The sequence below is a fragment of the Watersipora subatra genome, chromosome 1, assembly GCF_963576615.1.
Source record: "Watersipora subatra chromosome 1, tzWatSuba1.1, whole genome shotgun sequence".
NCBI classification, from domain to species: domain Eukaryota; kingdom Metazoa; phylum Bryozoa; class Gymnolaemata; order Cheilostomatida; family Watersiporidae; genus Watersipora; species Watersipora subatra.
This window is the reverse complement of record NC_088708.1, coordinates 61566611-61587255: the sequence shown is the minus strand read 5'-3', so window position 1 is coordinate 61587255 and position 20645 is coordinate 61566611. Positions and strand designations below refer to the sequence as shown.

Below are 20645 nucleotides of genomic sequence, written 5' to 3'. Positions count from 1 at the left end.
CCATATACTATTATATTGTTACCAATGAGCTAATGTAGTACTAGCCACTATTGAATTGATGACCATATACTATTATATTGTTACCAATGAGCTAATGTAGTAGTGCTAGCCAATATTGTATTCATGTTCATATACTATTATATTGTTACCAATGAGCTAATATAGTACTAGCCACTATTGTATTGGTATCCATATACTATTATATTGTTACCAATGAGCTAATATAGTGCTAGCCACTATTGTATTGGTGACCATATACTATTATATTGTTACCAATGAGCTAATATAGTACTAGCCACTATTGTATCGGTATCCATATACTATTATATTATTACCAATGAGCTAATGTAGTACTAACCACATGTTATTGTATTGGTGTCGATGTAGTGTTTTTGTTAACTATGTGATGTCGTAATTCCGCTCACTCTCTATTATGCTGTTATCTCAACAGCAGGATATGCAGTCAATGACATTTGTTTCTCTTATTTTAGTGATTGTGTTTACACATTTGTGAAACACTTGAATTTAAATGTTGATCAATGTTTCAAAAGCTTGTTTATGTACATAACTTTAGTAGTTGTTTCTCTTGCATGTATTGGCTTCTCTGGTCATCTTACCAGGTCCAATTGACCAGACTATTGAAGACATGTGGAGGATGATTCATGATACCAATTCTTCTACTATTGTTATGTTGACGAATCTAGTGGAGACCAACAAGGTAAGACAGGCAACCTTCAGAATATGCTTTAATTACTGTAGATGAATAATTGGCGTTGCATGTGTAATAAAAAGGTTTTTGCATGGAAAATTATTTTTTATTTAACATACAGCATTTGCCATACTACTGTTTATATGAAGGCATTGGAGCTAGCTGACACATACTATATTGTCATTTCCACACCATCATGAAGTAAACAAATGGCGTCTTATGCATTTTTTAAAAGTGGTGGCTTCAGTAGACATATCAACCCCCAAAATTCCATACAATGTGTAATATCTCAAAGGACTTGATTTTTGTATATGAATTTTGTTATATTAAAGTATAAATCCTTTAAAGTTTTGTATCATGAGAAAGGTGTTTTGCGCAGTTCAAAAAATATACAGAAAAAATAAGACAATAGTCAATGTGTTTAAACGTCAAACAATTAGCAGGCAATGACTAGATCAAGTTTTTTCTACTACAATGATTGCAATAAAAATATTTGATACTGAATAAAAATCATGAATATGCAAAATGAATTAATAGTAATAATCAGTAGGTAGAAGTGTGCGTATAAAAATGATTACTGTTGCTGTAGAGACTATCCAATAAAATTTTGAATGTAGCGATACTGGTACAAATGTAAAAATGAGGTATCGGAATAAAATACATCATTGAGACATGCGAGAGTAACCGATGTTCTTGGTGTGGCCGAGTGAAGAGATAATGTAAATCACAAATTCGTGGAATTTGAAAAAAATGGTGTGAACGAATACATAAAACAAATTCTATTACAAGCTTTTATGATGAACAAACGCAAAGAACTCGATACTCGTCAGTTTAGGAAAGGAAGTTGTGCCTGTTATTGTACTATATCCATATTAGATTAAAAATGGCATTATTTATACAAACAACCATGTTTTAAATGAAATGGGAATATTTATACGAACAACCATGTTTTAAATGAAATGACAATATTTATACAAACAGCCATGTTTTAAATAAAACAACAATATTTATACAAACAACCACGTTTTAAATGAAACGGCAATATTTATACAAACAACCATGTTTTAAATGAAACGGCAATATTTATAGAAACAACCATGTTTTAAATGAAATGGCAATATTTATACAAACAACCATGTTTTAAATGAAATGGCAATATTTATACAAACAACCATGTTTTAAATGAAATGGCAATATTTATACAAACAACCATGTTTTAAATGAAACGGCAATATTTATACAAACAACCATGTTTTAAATGAAATGGCAATATTTATACAAACAACCATGTTTTAAATGAAATGGCAATATTTATACAAACAACCATGTTTTAAATGAAACGGCAATATTTATACAAACAACCATGTTTTAAATGAAATGGCAATATTTATACAAACAACCATGTTTTAAATAAAATGGCAATATTTATACAAACAACCATGTTTTAAATGAAATGGCAATATTTATACAAACAACCATGTTTTAAATGAAACGGCAATATTTATACAAACAACCATGTTTTAAATGAAATGGCAATATTTATACAAACAACCATGTTTTAAATGAAACTGATTAAAGATAGTTATAAAGAAAACTAGTTTTAATTAAAGTAAATAAAGAAATTATGTAAAAGCTGTAGACCTGAATAAAGAAAAGAGGCGAAGTTCTGTTTGTAATCAATGATTGTGGCACGCGAGCTAAGATCCAGGAGTGCTGGTATTTTTGCAAGCGCAGCACAAGTATGTGGCCAAATAAGTCGTGGCACAGCAACCTGGAGGCTCCAAATTCAAATCCTTGTGATGGGCATTTTTAGTTCCTAAGACTTTATGGCTACAGCTTGACAGACGAATGACAGATAAACACTGATATATATATATATATATATATATATATATATATATAGGTATCTTGATAATAAATGGAATGAAACTAGATGAGTGTTTCTTCATAAGTTTTGCTTTGCTGCAATTTAGAGACAACTTGTGTCAAGCCATCGAGAGTAATTGAGTAATATGTTTTTTTCTTTCTGGAATAGCCCAAATGCTCTATCTACTACCCAGAGGGAAAGATTTCTTGTGAAGTATTTGGGAGGTTTGAGGTGAGGCTGGTGGAAGAACAAAGGTTTGCTGAGTACACCATCAGAAAACTCGAATACACTTTTGGAGAAGTAGGTGCCACCGGTCCATTCCCTACTACATCTTAAGCCTGTGTCTCATAGTGTGTTCGGTCGTTCTCTTTTCGCGCTTACGTAAATTCTAGCCTAATAATAAATTCCTGATATATATTTCTCTTCTCATGAAGCCGAGTATATATTGAAATATTTACCTTACAAACAGCAATAATAATTTCTTTGAAACTTTTTTATCCTTACCACTTTTTGCGCAGAATATGTTCAATGAAATGTTTCCAAAATAGAAATACAGGTAATTGCCTAGGAGTGAAAATGAGACTTCTAGGTTGATATACTTAGTTGATTTAGGGTAACAGGTTGTCTGGTGCTAGACGACTAATAATTGCACAAGGGTGCAAACTGCTTTATTTTATGTCTATCTCAAATGTCTCTGCCAAAGTTTTTCTTTACGCTATATTTTGTTTGTCATTCTAACCTTTATCATTGTTTCAGTATAACTTACAGCACTTGCTATTTCAAAGTGACAATTTGATTAACGGTGATGTCTTGCCTTTACATAATAAAACTAACAGAAAGATTAGATGAATCTATAGGTGTATAATGATAACAGTACAGCCATTTTCATCTTTTGCAACTACTGTAGTTATATAGAGCTGCAGTTTGTGAGTTTTTATTTTGGTTACAAGTTCAAACAGGTTAATTTGTCATTTTGTGAATACCTTCTAAAGGAAATGGCTCACTGCGACAATATTTATTGAGTACTTGCATGACATTTTAAGGTTGTATAATTATGCACAACGAATATTATTACAACAAAATATTGAAAAGGTAGGTACAACTGCTTCCAAACTAATCAAATTGAGCTAAATAGATTCAGATGACGGTTACAACAAGGGAAGTCTAAAAGTCTAAAAAAGGTCTCAAGTTCTAGAAAATGACAGAAGATCAGTAGCGTACAGATCATGCTTTTCTCAAAGCAAAATACATTCAACAAGTTGTTTTGGTGTACAACAGCCTGACATGCCGAGCAATTATGTCTTTAGAGAACAAGGACAATCCGACTTTTTCACTTTACCGCATGGCCTGATCATGGAGTTCCAACTACTGCTGGGTTACTGGACTTCAGGCACAGAGTCAAACAGGAAATGGCTATTAACGCGGGTCCTACAATAGTACACTGCAGGTGAGTACGTGTACTAGTACTTTACTAGTCATATCCATCCTCAATATCTTCCTTTTCCACCTGCTGCTAAACTAGTTTACGAACTTGATCTGCTTTTAACCTTTTACCCTCAGAATAAAGCATTTAATTATTTCTAAGGCGCTGTCCACAATCTTAATGTAATCTAATGTAATTCTACTCATATATCTGCTTTTAGTGCTGGTGTTGGAAGAACTGGGACATTCATTGCTTTAGATCTACTGATTGAAGAGGCAATGAACCAATCTAAGAAATCAGAATCAAAAGTGAATGTGGTGGCTTGTGTTCATAGAATAAGATTGCAGAGGCCTAAAATGATACAAACTGCGGTATGGTTTTTCGGAGAACTGAGATGACAATTTTTTTAGTATGGTCAAAAAATATTTGGGGTAATGTGGGGATATATATTGATCACCTCTGGCCAGTTTCAGCATTAGTACCTGCCTACTTGGTTCAACATTAAGACCAGTTACCTTGTGCAAACCTTCATAAGTGTCCCATTTCATTCCTGTCTTTAGGTCTGTAATCACCCAGAATGTCATTCAGACAGTGACATGTCCACCAATTGTAAAATTTGAAAGTGCATAAAACACAGTTAGTCAAGTTTGAGAGTTTTACAAGTGGTATCAGGTGTCAAGGTTAAGGGAAATTAAAAAGTGATTTAGGGTCAAAAAATGATATTTGTTAAAAAATAGTTATTTGTCAACTTTTTATCCTATTTGTTATTATAGCTTAGTCAAGTTCAGTAGTAAGCCAGAGAATTTTATGTCTTACAATTGCAGAATTCATCTAGAATACTTTTCGTTTGAGAGATGCTGTTGTATGATTAGTTAGACTGTTTATTTCATTGCTTGTCATGTTTCACTGTTTTAGCATAATTTAATATTTGCATTGTTTATTTATGGATATCTCTGTGGGTATGTTTTAGGAGCAATACATGTTTCTCTATGAGGTGCTGGTAGAAGCTCTTGTCTGTGGAGAAACTGCTGTAACTTGTGCTCAATTTGATGAGAAACTGGTCAAGTGGAGGAATGTAAGTTTCCAAGCTAAACCCAGTTCACTAATAGCAAATGCTGCTTCCTATAGTTAGAAATTGAGGATGTAGGTGGTGAGTGAATGGGCGTATATACAATACTTCAACGGCAAGACGTGTGATTGGGAAGTTCAACTCTAAAAAAAGAGGAGGCGCATAGGCATAAAGGGTACTTGTAGATCTGAAAATGAGTCAGTGTGCATTGCATTAGGCAGCGTACGACCATACCATGTAGGTGTAAATTTTGACTAGTCAATCCATTTAACTGGTTTCTTTCACAGAGAAATGGTAAGGAGAAATGCACATTGGAACTGATGTTTGATAGAAGCAAGATTACATGCTCTCCCATTACCGATGACCAGTTCTCCGCAGGAAAGGCTCTCGAGAACAGATATCGAAATAGGGATCCGGGCGTGCTACCACGTATGTCAACTCTCACGTTTGTTGTCTATAGTAGTTCTATGTCATCCCTGTTTGTTTGCTTTTAGGTATTCTATTTCCAAAAGAATTAATAGTATTTTTTCATCACTAGCGGTTTATTACTACGAGGGTTGGCGTTTTATTCAGTGCTAATGTAAGTTCATAGTAGTGAGTATGCTAGTAGACCGAAGTGATAGCAGGTTTATGAAAGAGTTCCCGTTTTTCACTGCGTATATAAGTCAACTGTATCTGTCAGCCAGAAACTTTCACCTTTAGAAGTTACTAGGTGAATGCCTGGCGTTGCTCGGGTAATAAAAATCGTTGCACAGAAAACTTATTTTTATTTAACATATCACAGCAGTTACCATTCCGACTTTTAAACTCCATATCATAAGAAAAGTGTTTTTTGCAGTTTAAATAAATTAAGAGCAAAAATAAAATAACTGTAAAGGTTTTCAAACTTTGTCAAACAATCGAAACTTTCCAACTTCATATCATGAGGAAAATTTTTTGTGCAGGTCAAATACTTGTAAGTTAAGAAACAAAATAACAAAACTATAAAAGTGTTTAAATTTAAATGTGAAATAATTGGCAAGTATTAGCTAAGTTGAGTCTGTTTTGCCACGATTACAATAAAATATGATTTGTTAATGATACAATTAATACGAACTGAAAAAACAAAATAGAAATCCTGAAAAGGTTGAACTAATAATAACAATTTGTTTCATAGAAGTGTGTGTATATAAAAAAGGTTACTGTTCCAGCAGAAGATATCAATCAAAATTTTGAATACGACGATACCTGTACCTTTCGATACTGGTACAAATGAGATATTGGCCTGTCTTTGTCTGACCGAACAGAGAGAGAATGTAGAGGCTATTCCTACTTGAGGTAATACAATTGTTCACGTGCAAAGTATTGGCCTTTACCGATTGAGAAACTGAACCTTACGGAAAACCAGAAATAGAAGTTCACAAAAGCCGAAAAAGCATCGTGTTTCATAGAGTTCATAGAGTTTAAATTGATAATTTTATGAAAATGTATCGTGTTTCATAGAGTTTATAGTTTTGATTATTACGTCATTTAGCCTGTAAAATTGGGAAATGGGTGTATAAAGCATATAGTAAAAGCTAGGAATCATAAGATCCTTCATGGGCTCGTGGATAGACAATAGGATTACAAACTCGAGGTTGCAATCGCCGTGAGTTTAAATCTAGCGGGATGCGACATAATTCCAAGATTTTAATAACTACAACTGGACAGACAATCAAACAGACAAAAACAGGCAGACGTCAAACTTTGAGAAATATATATATATATATAGATTGCTGATATTATGGTTTCATTAGCGGAGCAAATGATACATTTGTAACTTCTTGTTTTATGGTTTTGCTGATTTAGAAAATTACATGTACATGAAAAAAGAAACAGTCTACATCCATACCTACAACGTAAATAATTCATTCCGCAAGTGCTTACATTATGCTAAACAATACGAAAAATACTAAACAAGATAGTTGGCATTCTCATTTCTAGTATTAGAGTTTACCATTTTATCTAGTACCACATAAATTTACTAGTCTAATTTGCTGCTTGGAATATTCATTGTAACATGTCCTGGTATTAATAATGGCAAATGGCTCTAAAACCAAATTTTAAAGTATTTTTACTACAGCATGTTTTCAATATGCCGTAGTTATTATTACTTGTAATTGGTTTTCTATTTTAAATACTTTTGTATTAATTAATCAAGTTGTGTGACAGTAAGTTAGGATTATCATCTAAAGGTGCGCTTTTCAGTTTTCAATTAAAAGGGGATGAGCGTATGAGGGACTTGCGAGGCATTCAGATTTCAACTTACCATGCCTCACAACTGCAGAAAAATTGTCGTCGGTTTTTGTAACAACTGAGGGATTTATTTGCAGAGAGTGTATGCCTCAGTAGGTAGCATTAAAACTATAGCTTAAAATCTTTGTAAACCACTAATATTAGTAGTTTGAAATAACTGGTGTGTTCATGGATCATTTAATTATAATTCTGATGTCATTGAAAGTGACATACAAAGGAAAACTCTAACTTGAGGGGTATGTATAGGCGTCAAAAGTTGCTCATCACATAACATATTTAATGGTGTAAATTTTTAACTGCACCTTGAAAGGTTAAAGGCAATACATTTGAAGCCCCCATAAAAGTAGAGGCCAAAATAGTTTGTACTGGTTAGCCCAGTGTATAATGTTGTTCGAATGTTTATGATTGTTGCAAAACTTTGTCATGATTCGTCTACTAAAGTATACAGCCAGGCAGATAGCAATGCAGTTGATAAGACAACTCTATAGTTGTTCAGGTGGAGACAGTTTAGTAGACTCGATTTAGATGAGGGTTTACATGATTTAATGACTGTTTGTTGAACTCTGTTACAGTTGAGTCTCACAGAATCATGTTGCCAGAGAGTCAGATTAACAGAACAGGATATATTAATGCTATCAGTTGTAATGTAAGTGAGCTTTTTGTCTATATATACTATATTACTCTTTAGTCTGTATACTGTATAGTAGCTGTAATATAAGTGACTATCTTGTCTATATACAGTATATTACTCTTTATTCCGTATACTGTATAGTAACTGTAATATAAGGGACCACCTTGTCTATATACTGTATATTACTCTTTAGTCTGTATACTGTATAGTAGCTGTGATATTAGTGACTATCTTGTCTATACACAGTATATTACTTTTCAGTCTGTATACTGTATAGTAGCTGTGATATTAGTGACTATCTTGTCTATACACAGTATATTACTTTTCAGTCTGTATACTGTATAGTAGCTGTAATATATGTGACTATCTTGTCTACATACAGTATATTACTCTTAAGTCTGTATACTGTATAGTAGGTGTAATATAAGAGACTTTCATGTCTATATACATTATATTACTCTTAAGTCTGTATACTGTATAGTAGGTTTAATATAAGTGACCATTTTGTGTACGTACAATACAGCATATCATTCTTTAGTGTGTGTACTGTATAACTTCAAACATGTGAACTAAGTTTTTATATTCTAAATTAATGTTAGGAGAAGGACAGATGTCCTGATATGCATGTAAAAGCTGAAAGCCGCATCTAAATATTGAAATGTATCGAAGCTTCCATTGATTGAGGTTGACCATTGTCCCATGTTTTAAATTTGTTGAAGGTAATCCTTTTCCGGCAAACCTTTTTTCAACCAATAATATCATAAAAAATACTACAAAGAGGTTTATTTTTTGTAGTGCAATTACTATGAGCAATATTCAAGTGAGTTACACAATTGATGTGCCTCAATGTGTACACTTCAGCCTCGTCATTACATTTTAGTTTTCCTAATTTATACTTTTTTTCATTTTGTTTTCGTGTTTCTTAAAAAATGTGGTTGCTGCAAAAGTCTATCACATCTCTTGAGATTCCACTAACTTTTTATCAATAGTTTCCTGTGTACGTCAATTCATTGCAGATTATTTATCCTTTCATTCTAGTAAATAATTTTATTTGCGACCAGTCTAATTTTTTCCTCTTACCATATAGTGAAAATATACACTTTAAATAATACCTGTTTTTGTTCGTTACTGTTCGAGGCTGGCATACCTTCAACATTTTCTTTAACTCTATCAAGGTCAATATCTGTATCATTGTATTTTTTGATGAATCACTAATAGAAAAGTTTTAGGAATTATTTTATGGATTCTTATACAGTTCATCCGTGATTTTACATTACAAACCGTTACGGAAGGCTGTGTGACAACCAAATTTTTCGAATTCCGAAACAATTTTTTTCCATTAAAAACATTTTAAATAATATTAATTTATTTCACAGCTATAAAATAGCTTATAAAAATTTTTTGCATTAATTTATATCAAGGGCATATTAAAAAACCGTCTAATACATAAAGTACACCAATTCTCCTATAAATCTTTTTCCTATGGGGAAGGTTAGGGATGTATTAACACATCTGTAGCCACTTGTATTCTAAAGAATTTTGAGTAAAGTTATTGTAGAATAGTTTATGCATTATATTTTATTAAAATCTAAAACGTTACGCCAATCCACCATGCAAAACACAATTTTTAGTCAACATGTCCTACACTACCGCAAGCATGTCTGTTATATACCGTATTTTATCAAATATAACCAGAGTGTCAATTGGCCACCGGTGATCATTATTGGGCATTTTCAGTTTATTCTATTAATGTTTGTGTCAGAGTTTTTTAAACAGCCAGAACAAAAAATCTTTGAACTTTTTTTCAGTTTTCTATTGCTCAAAATTTATGGAATTCAAAAAGCAATGTGAGATTTTAGTTGGTATTAACACAGAAAAGTTTGTATTTTTGCCGAAGAGGTTAGGTCCAAAGCACTTAACTACAATGCTTGATGCTTTTTAACTTTAACATTTAGTTCATGATTTTACTGCAAATCTGCTAAAATTTGTTTGCCAAACAATATTCAAGACAGGCAATCAAATAGACAGTTTTTAGAATGAGAAGACATCTTTTGGCTCATGATACATAGTGATGTTGCTATGGTTGAGAGGGTGTGGTTAATTTCTAGCTAGATCAAGTTTTATATTTTTGATCAAGTTGTTTGTTAAGTTACGTAGATTGAAGTTTGGTTTTTTTTGTTACGGGCTCTGAATTGGTAGGCCTATTTTATTTTTTTTATTTTAGTATTTTACTTATCTTAAGTTTTATTCTGTATAGGCTCACACATTCCTAACTATACAACTGTGGTCGTGTAAACCACAAAAATTACTAGGCATGTGTTTATCACATTGTGCTATGCTTTTATGTGTTACACTATGCTGCTGTATGCGCAGAGGGTATTATTCTTATTGTGTGAAACCCACATCTTCTGTTATATTGTGGTTGTGTTCATCTAAACTTCATGCATTTCACGAAATGAGATGAGCTCAGCATGAAATTTGGTGGTTATGTATTTTCTTGAACTTTTGTCACAGGTTTACCATACAAAGTCTGGTCTCATTGTCACACAGACACCCCTCGCCCATACGCAGCACGACTTTTGGAATATGCTACTCATGAGAGAGTCTGCTGTAATAGTCCACCTTAACAACAATGTGGTAAACTTTTTTAAAGATAATTGATTGAGCTTGGTTTAAACACACTTAAAATGCTCCTATGATGGTAGTTTCTTGTGCTAATAAACATACTAAATGTTCTATGTTTACTAAACTGGTCAGACATCTGATCACATATAGTTTTTAGTATTGTAGTTAAGCGTTACTCTTTTTAAACGCTTCACCCAGTAATACAAAACAAATTCCTTTATAGATACACAATTATTCCTCTCACTGACCATCATATATTTCACTTTTCATCACTGAACTAAAACTGTACATGTATAAACAGGTGTAGAGATGAATATCTATAGATTATAAACATGTGTAGAGATGAATATCTAGAGACTATAAACAGGTGTAGAGATGAATATCTAGAGACTATAAACATGAGTAGGGATGAATGTGTAGAGACTATAAACAGGTGTAGAGATGAATATATAGAGACTATAAACAGGTGTAGAGATGAATATCTGGAGACTATAAAAAGGTGTAGAGATGAATATCTAGAGACTATAAACAGGTGTAGAGGTGAATACCTATAGATTATAAACAGGTGTAGAGATGATTATCTATAGATTATAAGCAGGTGTAGAAATGAATATCTAGAGACTATAAGCAAGAGTAGAGATGAATTTTAAGAGACTATAAACAGGTGTAGAGATGAATATCTAGAGACGATAAACAGGAGTAGAGATGAATATCTAGAGACTATAAACAGGTATAGAGATGAATATCTAGAGACTATAAACAGGTATAGAGATGAATATCTAGCGACTATAAACAGGTGTAGATATGAATATCTAGAGAGTATAAACAGGTGTAGAGATGAATAGCTAGAGACTATAAACAGGTGTAGAGATGAATATTTAGAGACTATAAACATGTGTAGAGATGAATATCTAGAGACTATAAACAGGTGTAGAGATGAGTATCTAGAGAATATAAGCAGGTGTAGAGATGAATATCTAGAGACTATAAACGCGTGTAGAGATGAATATTTGGAGATCATAACCACGTTTAGAGATAAATTCAGTTTAAATTTTTTATAGTTCAGATCATTTCTACTAAAGATGTTAATGGGTAGCTATCATAGTAGGCTAATTTAGTATTCAGTCAATTTTTCACACAGTGCCAACATCTTGGATTGCTTAAAAGTGATTCCAATGAACAACTTTATTACATTGTTAAACTTTATGTGAAATATTAAATATGATCTATACTTTACTTGTTACGACAGCTTTTACTTATTTTGTTCACTACCCCAAGTAGTGAACAAAATAAGTAAAAGTGAATAACATTTTCTCGAGTTTTTTTTCATAATTTTCAATCATCATTTTTTAAAGCACATAAATTACATAATTCTTTTATTGTACATTTCAATACATCAGAGTCTTGGCTTTTGAATGAGGTATTGTTTGCCATGGTGAGACAGACATTGGTTGGTGTTTATAGGATTTCCCCAGAGCTCTACCGCAGAAATGTTTACTGGCATAGGTTCGGAAATTGTGACATCACAATTTTCATATACCAATGAAGATGGCAAAGGACTCAGTGTCATTAGTTCTCCTGGTACAGATTATTTCTATGATAAATAACTCAGATATCAAGCACCATACTATGTTTTCTCGATGATATTATGCACTAGCCTTCTCATTTTATTGTGATGTTGAGGGTCACGACTGAGACTAAGTAGTTTCCAGCATTGCGTGATCTCGCGAAAGTGCGATTGACATATAGTCCTAGGGCCACGCAACTGCAGGTCACAATTTAATCAATGTGATTTCATTACCTTTATCAACGACAGTATATTTATTGAAGTATGATTAATTAACCCAGAACATGTGTTGGTATTGGTCGGGCGTTAGCACGATCCCGGGCATTGTTGATTATTTAGAATCCTAGTTTATTATTAGCGCTCTCTGGGTTTAACAGCACCGATTGTCACAGGAAAGCGCAGCCTCAATGGCAGCGAAAGGGATCGACTACCTAAGGCTAAATAATAATTGTGACATACCATTTTGAGAACCTGAACCTAGTGGTTTTTTGCAGGACATACATTTGACACCTTGTTTTTCATAGTTCTATTATTCTTTGTGTATTGAATATAGGCTCATTCGAAAGCCAAGACTCTGATGTATTGAAATACAGTGAAACATGGATAACTCGCCCTCGGATATAGCGAACACATGGTTAACTCGACTGGATTTGCTTGGTCCGTTCCCACGCAATGATAAATGGCTCTATATAACTCGAATTCAACACTGTTATAACGAACTGTTTTTTGCCCAACGGCTACCGAAACGGTTGCTATCGCTTTAGAAAATCACTTTATTCCATGCCATAGAGGTAAACCTCAACTTTTCGTAATTCATAAGCGTCGTTATTACCTCCATCGGCAAAATATTTTTGTCAACGACTGTTCTAAAGGTTTAGTGAAATTTGATTTATACTGCTATACGATGAATAGCGCGGACTGGCCCGGCCACGGGCGCAAGGATTTTCGCCACGCACATACAAAACAAAAATCGCATGTTGTTTTGTATGTGCGTGGCGAAAATCCTTGAGTGCGTGACCCGGCTAGCCCGTGACGAATATTTTTCCGAAGTTGATTCCGTGTTGAATCAGCGTCGGAATGTTGAATGTTTAATACGTCTTAAAATTTGTTTTTATTAAACGTATACGTTTTCTTAGCTAAAAAAACTATTCATCGTTTGACCTAAACACAGAATACGTGTGTACATTCAATAAGTATCCATTCAAAAAGCGTGAGTGATATACAATGTACTGTTAAACCTCGTAAAACTTTTAATTGAACTGCCTCGGAGTGTTGCTCTTAACGAATCCCAGGTAAAGTAAGGTAATCTTTCCATAAACTTCAAGAAAGATCGGCAAAATTGATCGTGGGTAAAACGCTCAAAAGAAAAAGATGTCTTTTCTTTGAGCATTTCAGCAACGATCAAGTTTTGCCAATGTCAATCTAAAAAACGTCCTGGCAATAACATCACCTCAAACAACAAACCAATCTCAAGTGATAGAAAAATCTCTATACTTTTTGATAAAAACGTTTTAAACTTTACATTATAAGCATTTAATTTGAAACAAGCCATTTGTGCTTTTGATTTATATTATAGTTTGTATATGTTCATGTATCTACTAATAAATAAGTGAATACATGGACTTGTGACAGTGCTCTGATAACTTGAACACTCTGATAATTCGAACACTTTTGCTCGGTCCCTTGAAGGTTGAGTTATCCGAGTTTCACTGTATATAATAACAAAATTATGTTATTTATGTGCTTTAAAGAGGAAAACTTTAAAATTTAGAAATGGGGTAAGAATGAAATAACACTCTACTTTTTTACAAACATGAACAATAGCTTTTGCATATGTTACCATACCATCTCCTGCATTTTTAGGATGAGCAAGCGTATTGGCCATATAAACCAGGAACCCAGACCGCTATCAGAGACATAACTGTGCAATGTGTAGACCGCATTTTAGGAGCTGATGGCTGTTCAGAAACAGAACTCTGTGTTATGCAACAAAGAGTAAGTTTTTTGGCATTCATAAAGAGATATGGCATTATGGAATTAGAGTTTGTGGGCGGAGTCTCTTATTTGTAGAACACTACTTCAACCTTTCAGTTGTATACAACTTGTGGATTTTACTCCGGAACTACAGGCACTATGATGTTTAAGTTGGCTCCTTTTAACACTGCAGAAGTTAGAATTTCTAAGTAGGTCCCACTTTGAAAGACATTAAAGATCTTGTTCTAGAACCTTAAAGACTCTTTCACAACATTTTGATATGTTATATACCATTTAGATACAAGTTTCATTGCAAGAGTTTGCCTAAATATTAGGTCTGTTATCAAATTACCGGTAAGGACTGACAGTCACTGGTGTCCATTTTATATTGTTTATGGACCTTCATCACTAACATCTACTTCCTTCACTGACTCCTCCCTAATTTTATTTTTACTACTCCTTCCCTCATGTTTATTTATTCTATTTGCTAACCATTTCTTACCTATTCTACTATTTTTTTATAAAGTCTACCATTCTCATTTCTTTACTGACTTCGAGCTTTTTCATTCACTTTTCTATAGATTTTTCTCCGAAACTCTTCTTCCTGACAAAGTCTTCCATGACCTTTTCTATTTATTTTTCTTTAGATTGTCGCTTACCAATGAGCGCAAGCTTTTTGCATTTCTTTTTGTCATTATCGTTTATTTTAATTTGATCTTTCTACTGTGAATGTTTGTTCGATGTTTCTAAAGTGTGCAGATGAGCTTTGAGCAGTTCATTTCACTCTTACTGACTTTGCGTAGATTTTAAGTTTAGCTCTGATTAAACCAGTATTTTGGACTCAACCAGGCACCTTATTTTCCACTCTTGAATGTGTCATAATCGTCTCTCAGCACCCAAAATATTTCATAATACCTGTTGTGTACCATAAATCATTATTTTTAATGAAATTACAGAAGTTTTTTGATGTCCAGCTAATTGAATTGCAAGTGCCAAATGGAGAGCTGCCTAACACCACTCAGCTATTAACCCTGTGTCGCAAGATTGAGAGATATGCTTCCTCTTCTCGATATACTATAACTGTACAGTGCAGGTATTTAACTAGTTCATTCCTTACTCATTACTATACAGTGCAGGTATTTTACTAGTTCATTCCTTACTCATAACTATACAGTGCAGATCTTTTACTAGTTCATTCTTTACTCATTACTATACAGTGCAGGTATTTTACTAGTTCATTCTTTACTCATTACTATACAGTGCAGGTATTTTACTAGTTTATTTCTTACTCATTACTATTCAGTGTAGGTATTTACTAGTTCAGTCCTTACTCATTACTATGCAGTGCAGGTATTTCACTAGTTCATTCTTTACTCATTACTATACAGTGCAGGTATTTTACTAGTTCATTCCTTACTCATTACTATACAGTGCAGGTATTTTACTAGTTCATTCTTTACTCATTACTATACAGTGCAGGTATTTTATTAGTTCAATCCTTACTCATTACTATACAGTGCAGGTATTTTACTAGTTCATTCCTTACTCATTACTATACAGTGCAGGTATTTTACTAGTTCATTCTTTACTCATTACTATACAGTGCAGGTATTTTACTAGTTTATTTCTTACTCATTACTATACACTGCAGGTATTTTACTAGTTCATTCCTTACTCATAACTATACAGTGTAGGTATTTACTAGTTCAGTCCTTACTCATTACTATACAGTGCAGGTATTTTACTAGTTCATTCCTTACTCATAACTATACAGTGTAGGTATTTTACTAGTTCAGTCCTTACTCATTACTATGCAGTGCAGGTATTTCACTAGTTCATTCTTTACTCATTACTATACAGTGCAGGTATTTTACTAGTTCATTTCTTACTCATTACTATACAGTGCAGGTATTTACTAGTTCAGTCCTTACTCATTACTATGCAGTGCAGGTATTTCACTAGTTCATTCTTTACTCATTACTATACAGTGCAGGTATTTTACTAGTTCATTCCTTACTCAATACTATACAGTGCAGGTATTTTACTAGTTCAATTCTTATTCAGTACTATACAGTGCAGGCATTTTACTAGTTCATTCCTTACTCATAACTATATAGTGCAGGTATTTTACTAGTTACTTCCTTATTCATAACTCTACAGTGCAGGTATTTTACTAGTTACTTCCTTATTCATAACTCTACAGTGCAGGTATTTTACTAGTTCATTCCTTACTCATAACTATATAGTGCAGGCATTTTACTAGTTCATTCCTTGCTCATAACTATACAGTGAAGGTATTTTACTAGTTACTTCCTTATTCATAACTCTACAGTGCAGATATTTTACTAGTTCATTCCTTACTCATTACTATACAGTGCAGGTATTTCACTAGTTCAATTCTTACTCAGTACTATACAGTGTAGGTATTTTACTAGTTCATTCCTTACTTATCACTACACAGTGTAGGTATTTTACTAGTTCATTTCTTCCTCATAACTATACAGTGCAGATATTTTACTAGTTCATTCCTTACTCATTACTATACAGTGCAAGTATTTCACTAGTTCATTCTTTAATTCAGCTCTAAAAAGTGCTGGTAATTAACTTAGGTCTTCTTCATTTCAAACAATTACTAGTGTTAACATCCCATATCTATTACATAGTAACAGAATCATCAATTTGTATTTTAGCAATGGTAACAGATTGAGTGGCCTGTTTGTGGTAGCCATGAATCTTTTCTTGAGGGCTCGCATTGAACATGAAGTAGATATTGTTCTGGAAGTTAAGTTAGCTCGGCGGAGTCGACCACAGTTCATAAATGACTTTGTGAGTACCAAATATATTATTTGCCTAATGCAATAATAGAATGCTGTACACAAAACTTATCGTAACGTAATTTTATTTCAGCAAATTAATCTCCCAATGCATCAAGAGAATTTTTGCAAAATAATTGGAGAACCCGTAAAATGTTTTCAATTAAAAAGACTAGCTGGTTTACTGTCTGACTCGTATTCAATGTCATTGACTGGTTCAAAAACCTTCAAATAAATTGTAGGTAAAAATGAACTATTTTTTCTACATTTCAACCTTTAGTTTAAGTGTCGCTGTATGGTGATACCCAAGGACATACTTGCTGTATTGTAAATTCATCTCTCCAACAGTTTAAGTTGTACAGCACATGTGATACACTCTTGAGATTGTTGTCTGATATATTGTTATTGCTGGTCTCATTGTAAATAATTCTTTACTACCTTAAGAACTTTCAAAATGTGTTAAATGTATAACCTTGAATTTGAGTATTACATCTCAAGAAAGACCTATAAATCATTGCATGTATGGTAATTTGCTCGTGTTAACAATTTGCTAAATGTATGAATAGCAATATACTTATTCAGATATGGTAAAAAAAATTTTGCACTCTCCAGCCTGTGCTTTATATCCTGACTTAGAAGTCCTGACTTAGAAGTACAAAATTCACTTACTTGTCATTCACGTCTGTTGCTCTTCTCTACTTCAGGCATCTTTCAACCTCCTCCATGAGTTTGTTACAACTTATCTCTCAGAGTTCAGCGAGTATTCCAACTTTAAATAACATGAGGACATCTAGCCCCTGCTTATAGATGTCAAAGCACTATTATTCCACTTGTATGTGGCACCATTGTACACTTTTGCTTTTTTGTATTTTCCACAAATTGTTGCTGTGTTTTATGGTCATAAATGTGCTCATAATCAGAACTGACTTCTAATAGTGAATATGCATATGAAACAGCAACATGAATAAAATGCTGCTATTTATGCCAATTATCTTCTTACGATCTTTACTAGCAATTTTTAAACCTGTTATGTAGTTCTTGATTTTTATCTAAACGTTCAACTATATATTAGTTAGTTAATTAATAGTCTTACATTAATTAAAATATAGCTATGCATGTCATGCTCATACTCATAGTGTCAATAAATGCCAATGGTGACTAGCTTTATTTGAGAAAGTTTGCAACTTGATTGTAAATAATAAAGTCAGTCGCTGCAGTGAAAATCACTTCTTCTTATGTTATTTAACCATCATAACTTGAAGTATGACATTAAGCATAACAAATTAAATAACATCCTCTATTTATGGAATCTGTCAAACGTCATAAGTTATTTGTGTCAGTTTTGTTTGAATTAAGTTCTAGGTAGTTCACTTTTCTGATTGAGATATTTGTTCATGCAAGCTCAGTGAATATGTTTAGGTTGCACATGTGTTGCAACCTGTGCACATGTGCACAGGTTGCATGTGTAGTGCACTTCACCTTGATCCTGTTTCAGCTCTGACATCAATTGTACTCCTCAGAACTTTCTCAAAAGTTGTGAGAAGTTGTCTGCACAATAAAGCTAACTGCCTTAGCATATTTCAGGTAACCCCGTAAATGTTATTTTCAAACATTTCTATTCCAACGGTTTTCTTTGGCTGTGATGGCTGCGCCAACTGAATAAAGTTGATAACAATGGTTGGATGATATATGTATGTGTACATGTATGTGCCTTGTGGAGCACACTCTACAAATGTATATTAGCGAGAAAGAACAACTAACAGCATAGAAGACATAACTGCTGGTTGGCAGGTTCTGAAATGTTAACTGAGAGGAATTTAAAATCACATCTATTTATAACAATTTACTTATAATATTTATCTTTTTCGCAATGATGTTGATTTAAAAAAAACATAAAACCAGTTTAGGAGACAAAAACACACGTCATACAATCATCAAACAGTGACATAAGGCAGTCATTATTTCAGTCAAACAGGCGTACAGTAAGCAATGTTAATGCTTACGATTGACCTCAGCGTGAGTGTGAGCCAAAAGCGCGCCTGCTGGCTGCCATTCTTATACATGTGTTTTTTTATTTGTGCCTTGCTACATTGTTATGATTACACAACATGACCGGTAATTATAAGGCATACTTGAAGAAGATTGCACAAATACTAAAAAGGTCATATTTATACGTCAAGCCCTAATTTTTAAGCAATGGTTTTAGAATCACACTGATTGGCTTTTGTGAACATCTTATCCGGTGCTCTAGCAAAAAATTTTTCCTTCACAAAAATTTCAAAGTTTATAAAGATTTTCATGCAAATTTGCTATTTCTGAAGTCATATGCTAAAAAACCTTTTAAAGCGTGCTCTACTTTTAAGAATAAAGATTTTGATTACACATGGTTTTTATATAACCTAGTTTAGAAGACAAGTGATTTTAATATAGTTATATAGCATCATAGCGGTTTCTGATCCAAGTATTGCAAAGATCATGTATCCTTCTTTTTATTTTAACAACTTGCAAATGTTGGTAAAATGTCGTACTCGGTTGAAATCACCCTCAATATTATTGAAACGCCAAAATGTAACACTATTTGCTGCTGTCAATGCAATAACATTGGTGCTGCCAGTTAACCTTTAAGACAGCAAGTTCATCTAACTAGAAGAAAAATGTATCTCAAAATTTGAATTTAGCTGATGATGTCATTATCACTGGTAAAATAGAACAGATATGTTAGACTTCGAATTACAGAAATACTAGGATGTAAGAAGGTCAGTTGAAGAATGTCAAGTGAGCAGACATTTATTCACAGGAAACACCGTAAAACCTCTTATTGAACGTCATGGCACTCTATTTTTTTACCCATCCTTTGTAGTGGTGGTCAAATAGAAATGGCATTTGTATAGAGGCTGGAGTTAAATTTTTCAAATGGCTTGTCAGAATTTTGAAAAGATATGGCCCGTTTACGGGCGACGAGAATGTTGCCTATAATTTGCCTTCTTTTTCTGGTGGACCGGCATCAATCTTTTTGGATGCAATAAATCTGCTAACTTATTCCAAACCTCTCAAAGTTCTCTTAATAAATATGCATCGAGAAGCCAAGAAATATCTCTAACAGGTGATAGCTATTGCTTGCAATTAACCTGTGATGATATTATAGCCTGTGTTCTATTTCGCAACTTGTTGGAGCTTTCAATAATTTTTACTTCAATCTAAATTTGAAAAAATACTTTTATTTTTGTACCTATATTTAATTAGGTTGCATAAAAGCCAATTGAACTCATGGATATCTTTGCTCCAGTTTGCAACCAAAGCTTTTTATGGGCAATAGAAGAGGAGTTGCGAGAATCGATCCATTGTAAGATCAGTTTACCACAATGATGCTATCAAATAATATGCTATAAATCTGCAAACTTATAAATTATATAGCAATAATCTATCAAATGCTACAAATATATATTCACGAACAAGTGACATAAACGAATCGTACTTACAATACATGCAGAAACAAAATCAATGTTTTGAAACAAAAATATTCGCATTGTTTGTTCGGCCAGTTGCGTTCTGATTGTTGCTTTCAATGGAGTGAACATCTTCAAGTTGTTCAATACCTTTCACAATATCTTTTCACCTAAACCTTTTTCTGCACTGATGAACTAGTCAATATTAGCGTCCAAACAATTTTTTCTATCAGAGCAAAGCTTTTAT

At 33.2% G+C, this 20645-nt stretch overlaps 1 protein-coding gene across 1 annotated transcript in view; it reads left to right on the top strand.

The window, feature by feature from the left end:
- LOC137389957 (receptor-type tyrosine-protein phosphatase T-like) overlaps positions 1 to 18131 on the top strand; it is a 49631-nt gene extending 31500 nt beyond the window's left edge. Inside the window, exons 20-31 of the mRNA XM_068076161.1 lie at positions 621 to 718; positions 2745 to 2876; positions 3884 to 4023; positions 4220 to 4370; positions 4970 to 5074; positions 5356 to 5497; positions 7915 to 7988; positions 10488 to 10610; positions 14029 to 14160; positions 15096 to 15232; positions 16830 to 16965; positions 17657 to 18131. Coding sequence (XP_067932262.1) covers positions 621 to 718; positions 2745 to 2876; positions 3884 to 4023; positions 4220 to 4370; positions 4970 to 5074; positions 5356 to 5497; positions 7915 to 7988; positions 10488 to 10610; positions 14029 to 14160; positions 15096 to 15232; positions 16830 to 16965; positions 17657 to 17731 — 1445 coding nt within the window. The 3' untranslated portion in view covers positions 17732 to 18131. The remainder of the gene's footprint in view (positions 1 to 620; positions 719 to 2744; positions 2877 to 3883; positions 4024 to 4219; positions 4371 to 4969; positions 5075 to 5355; positions 5498 to 7914; positions 7989 to 10487; positions 10611 to 14028; positions 14161 to 15095; positions 15233 to 16829; positions 16966 to 17656) is intronic.
- Positions 18132 to 20645: the final 2514 nt, after the last annotated feature.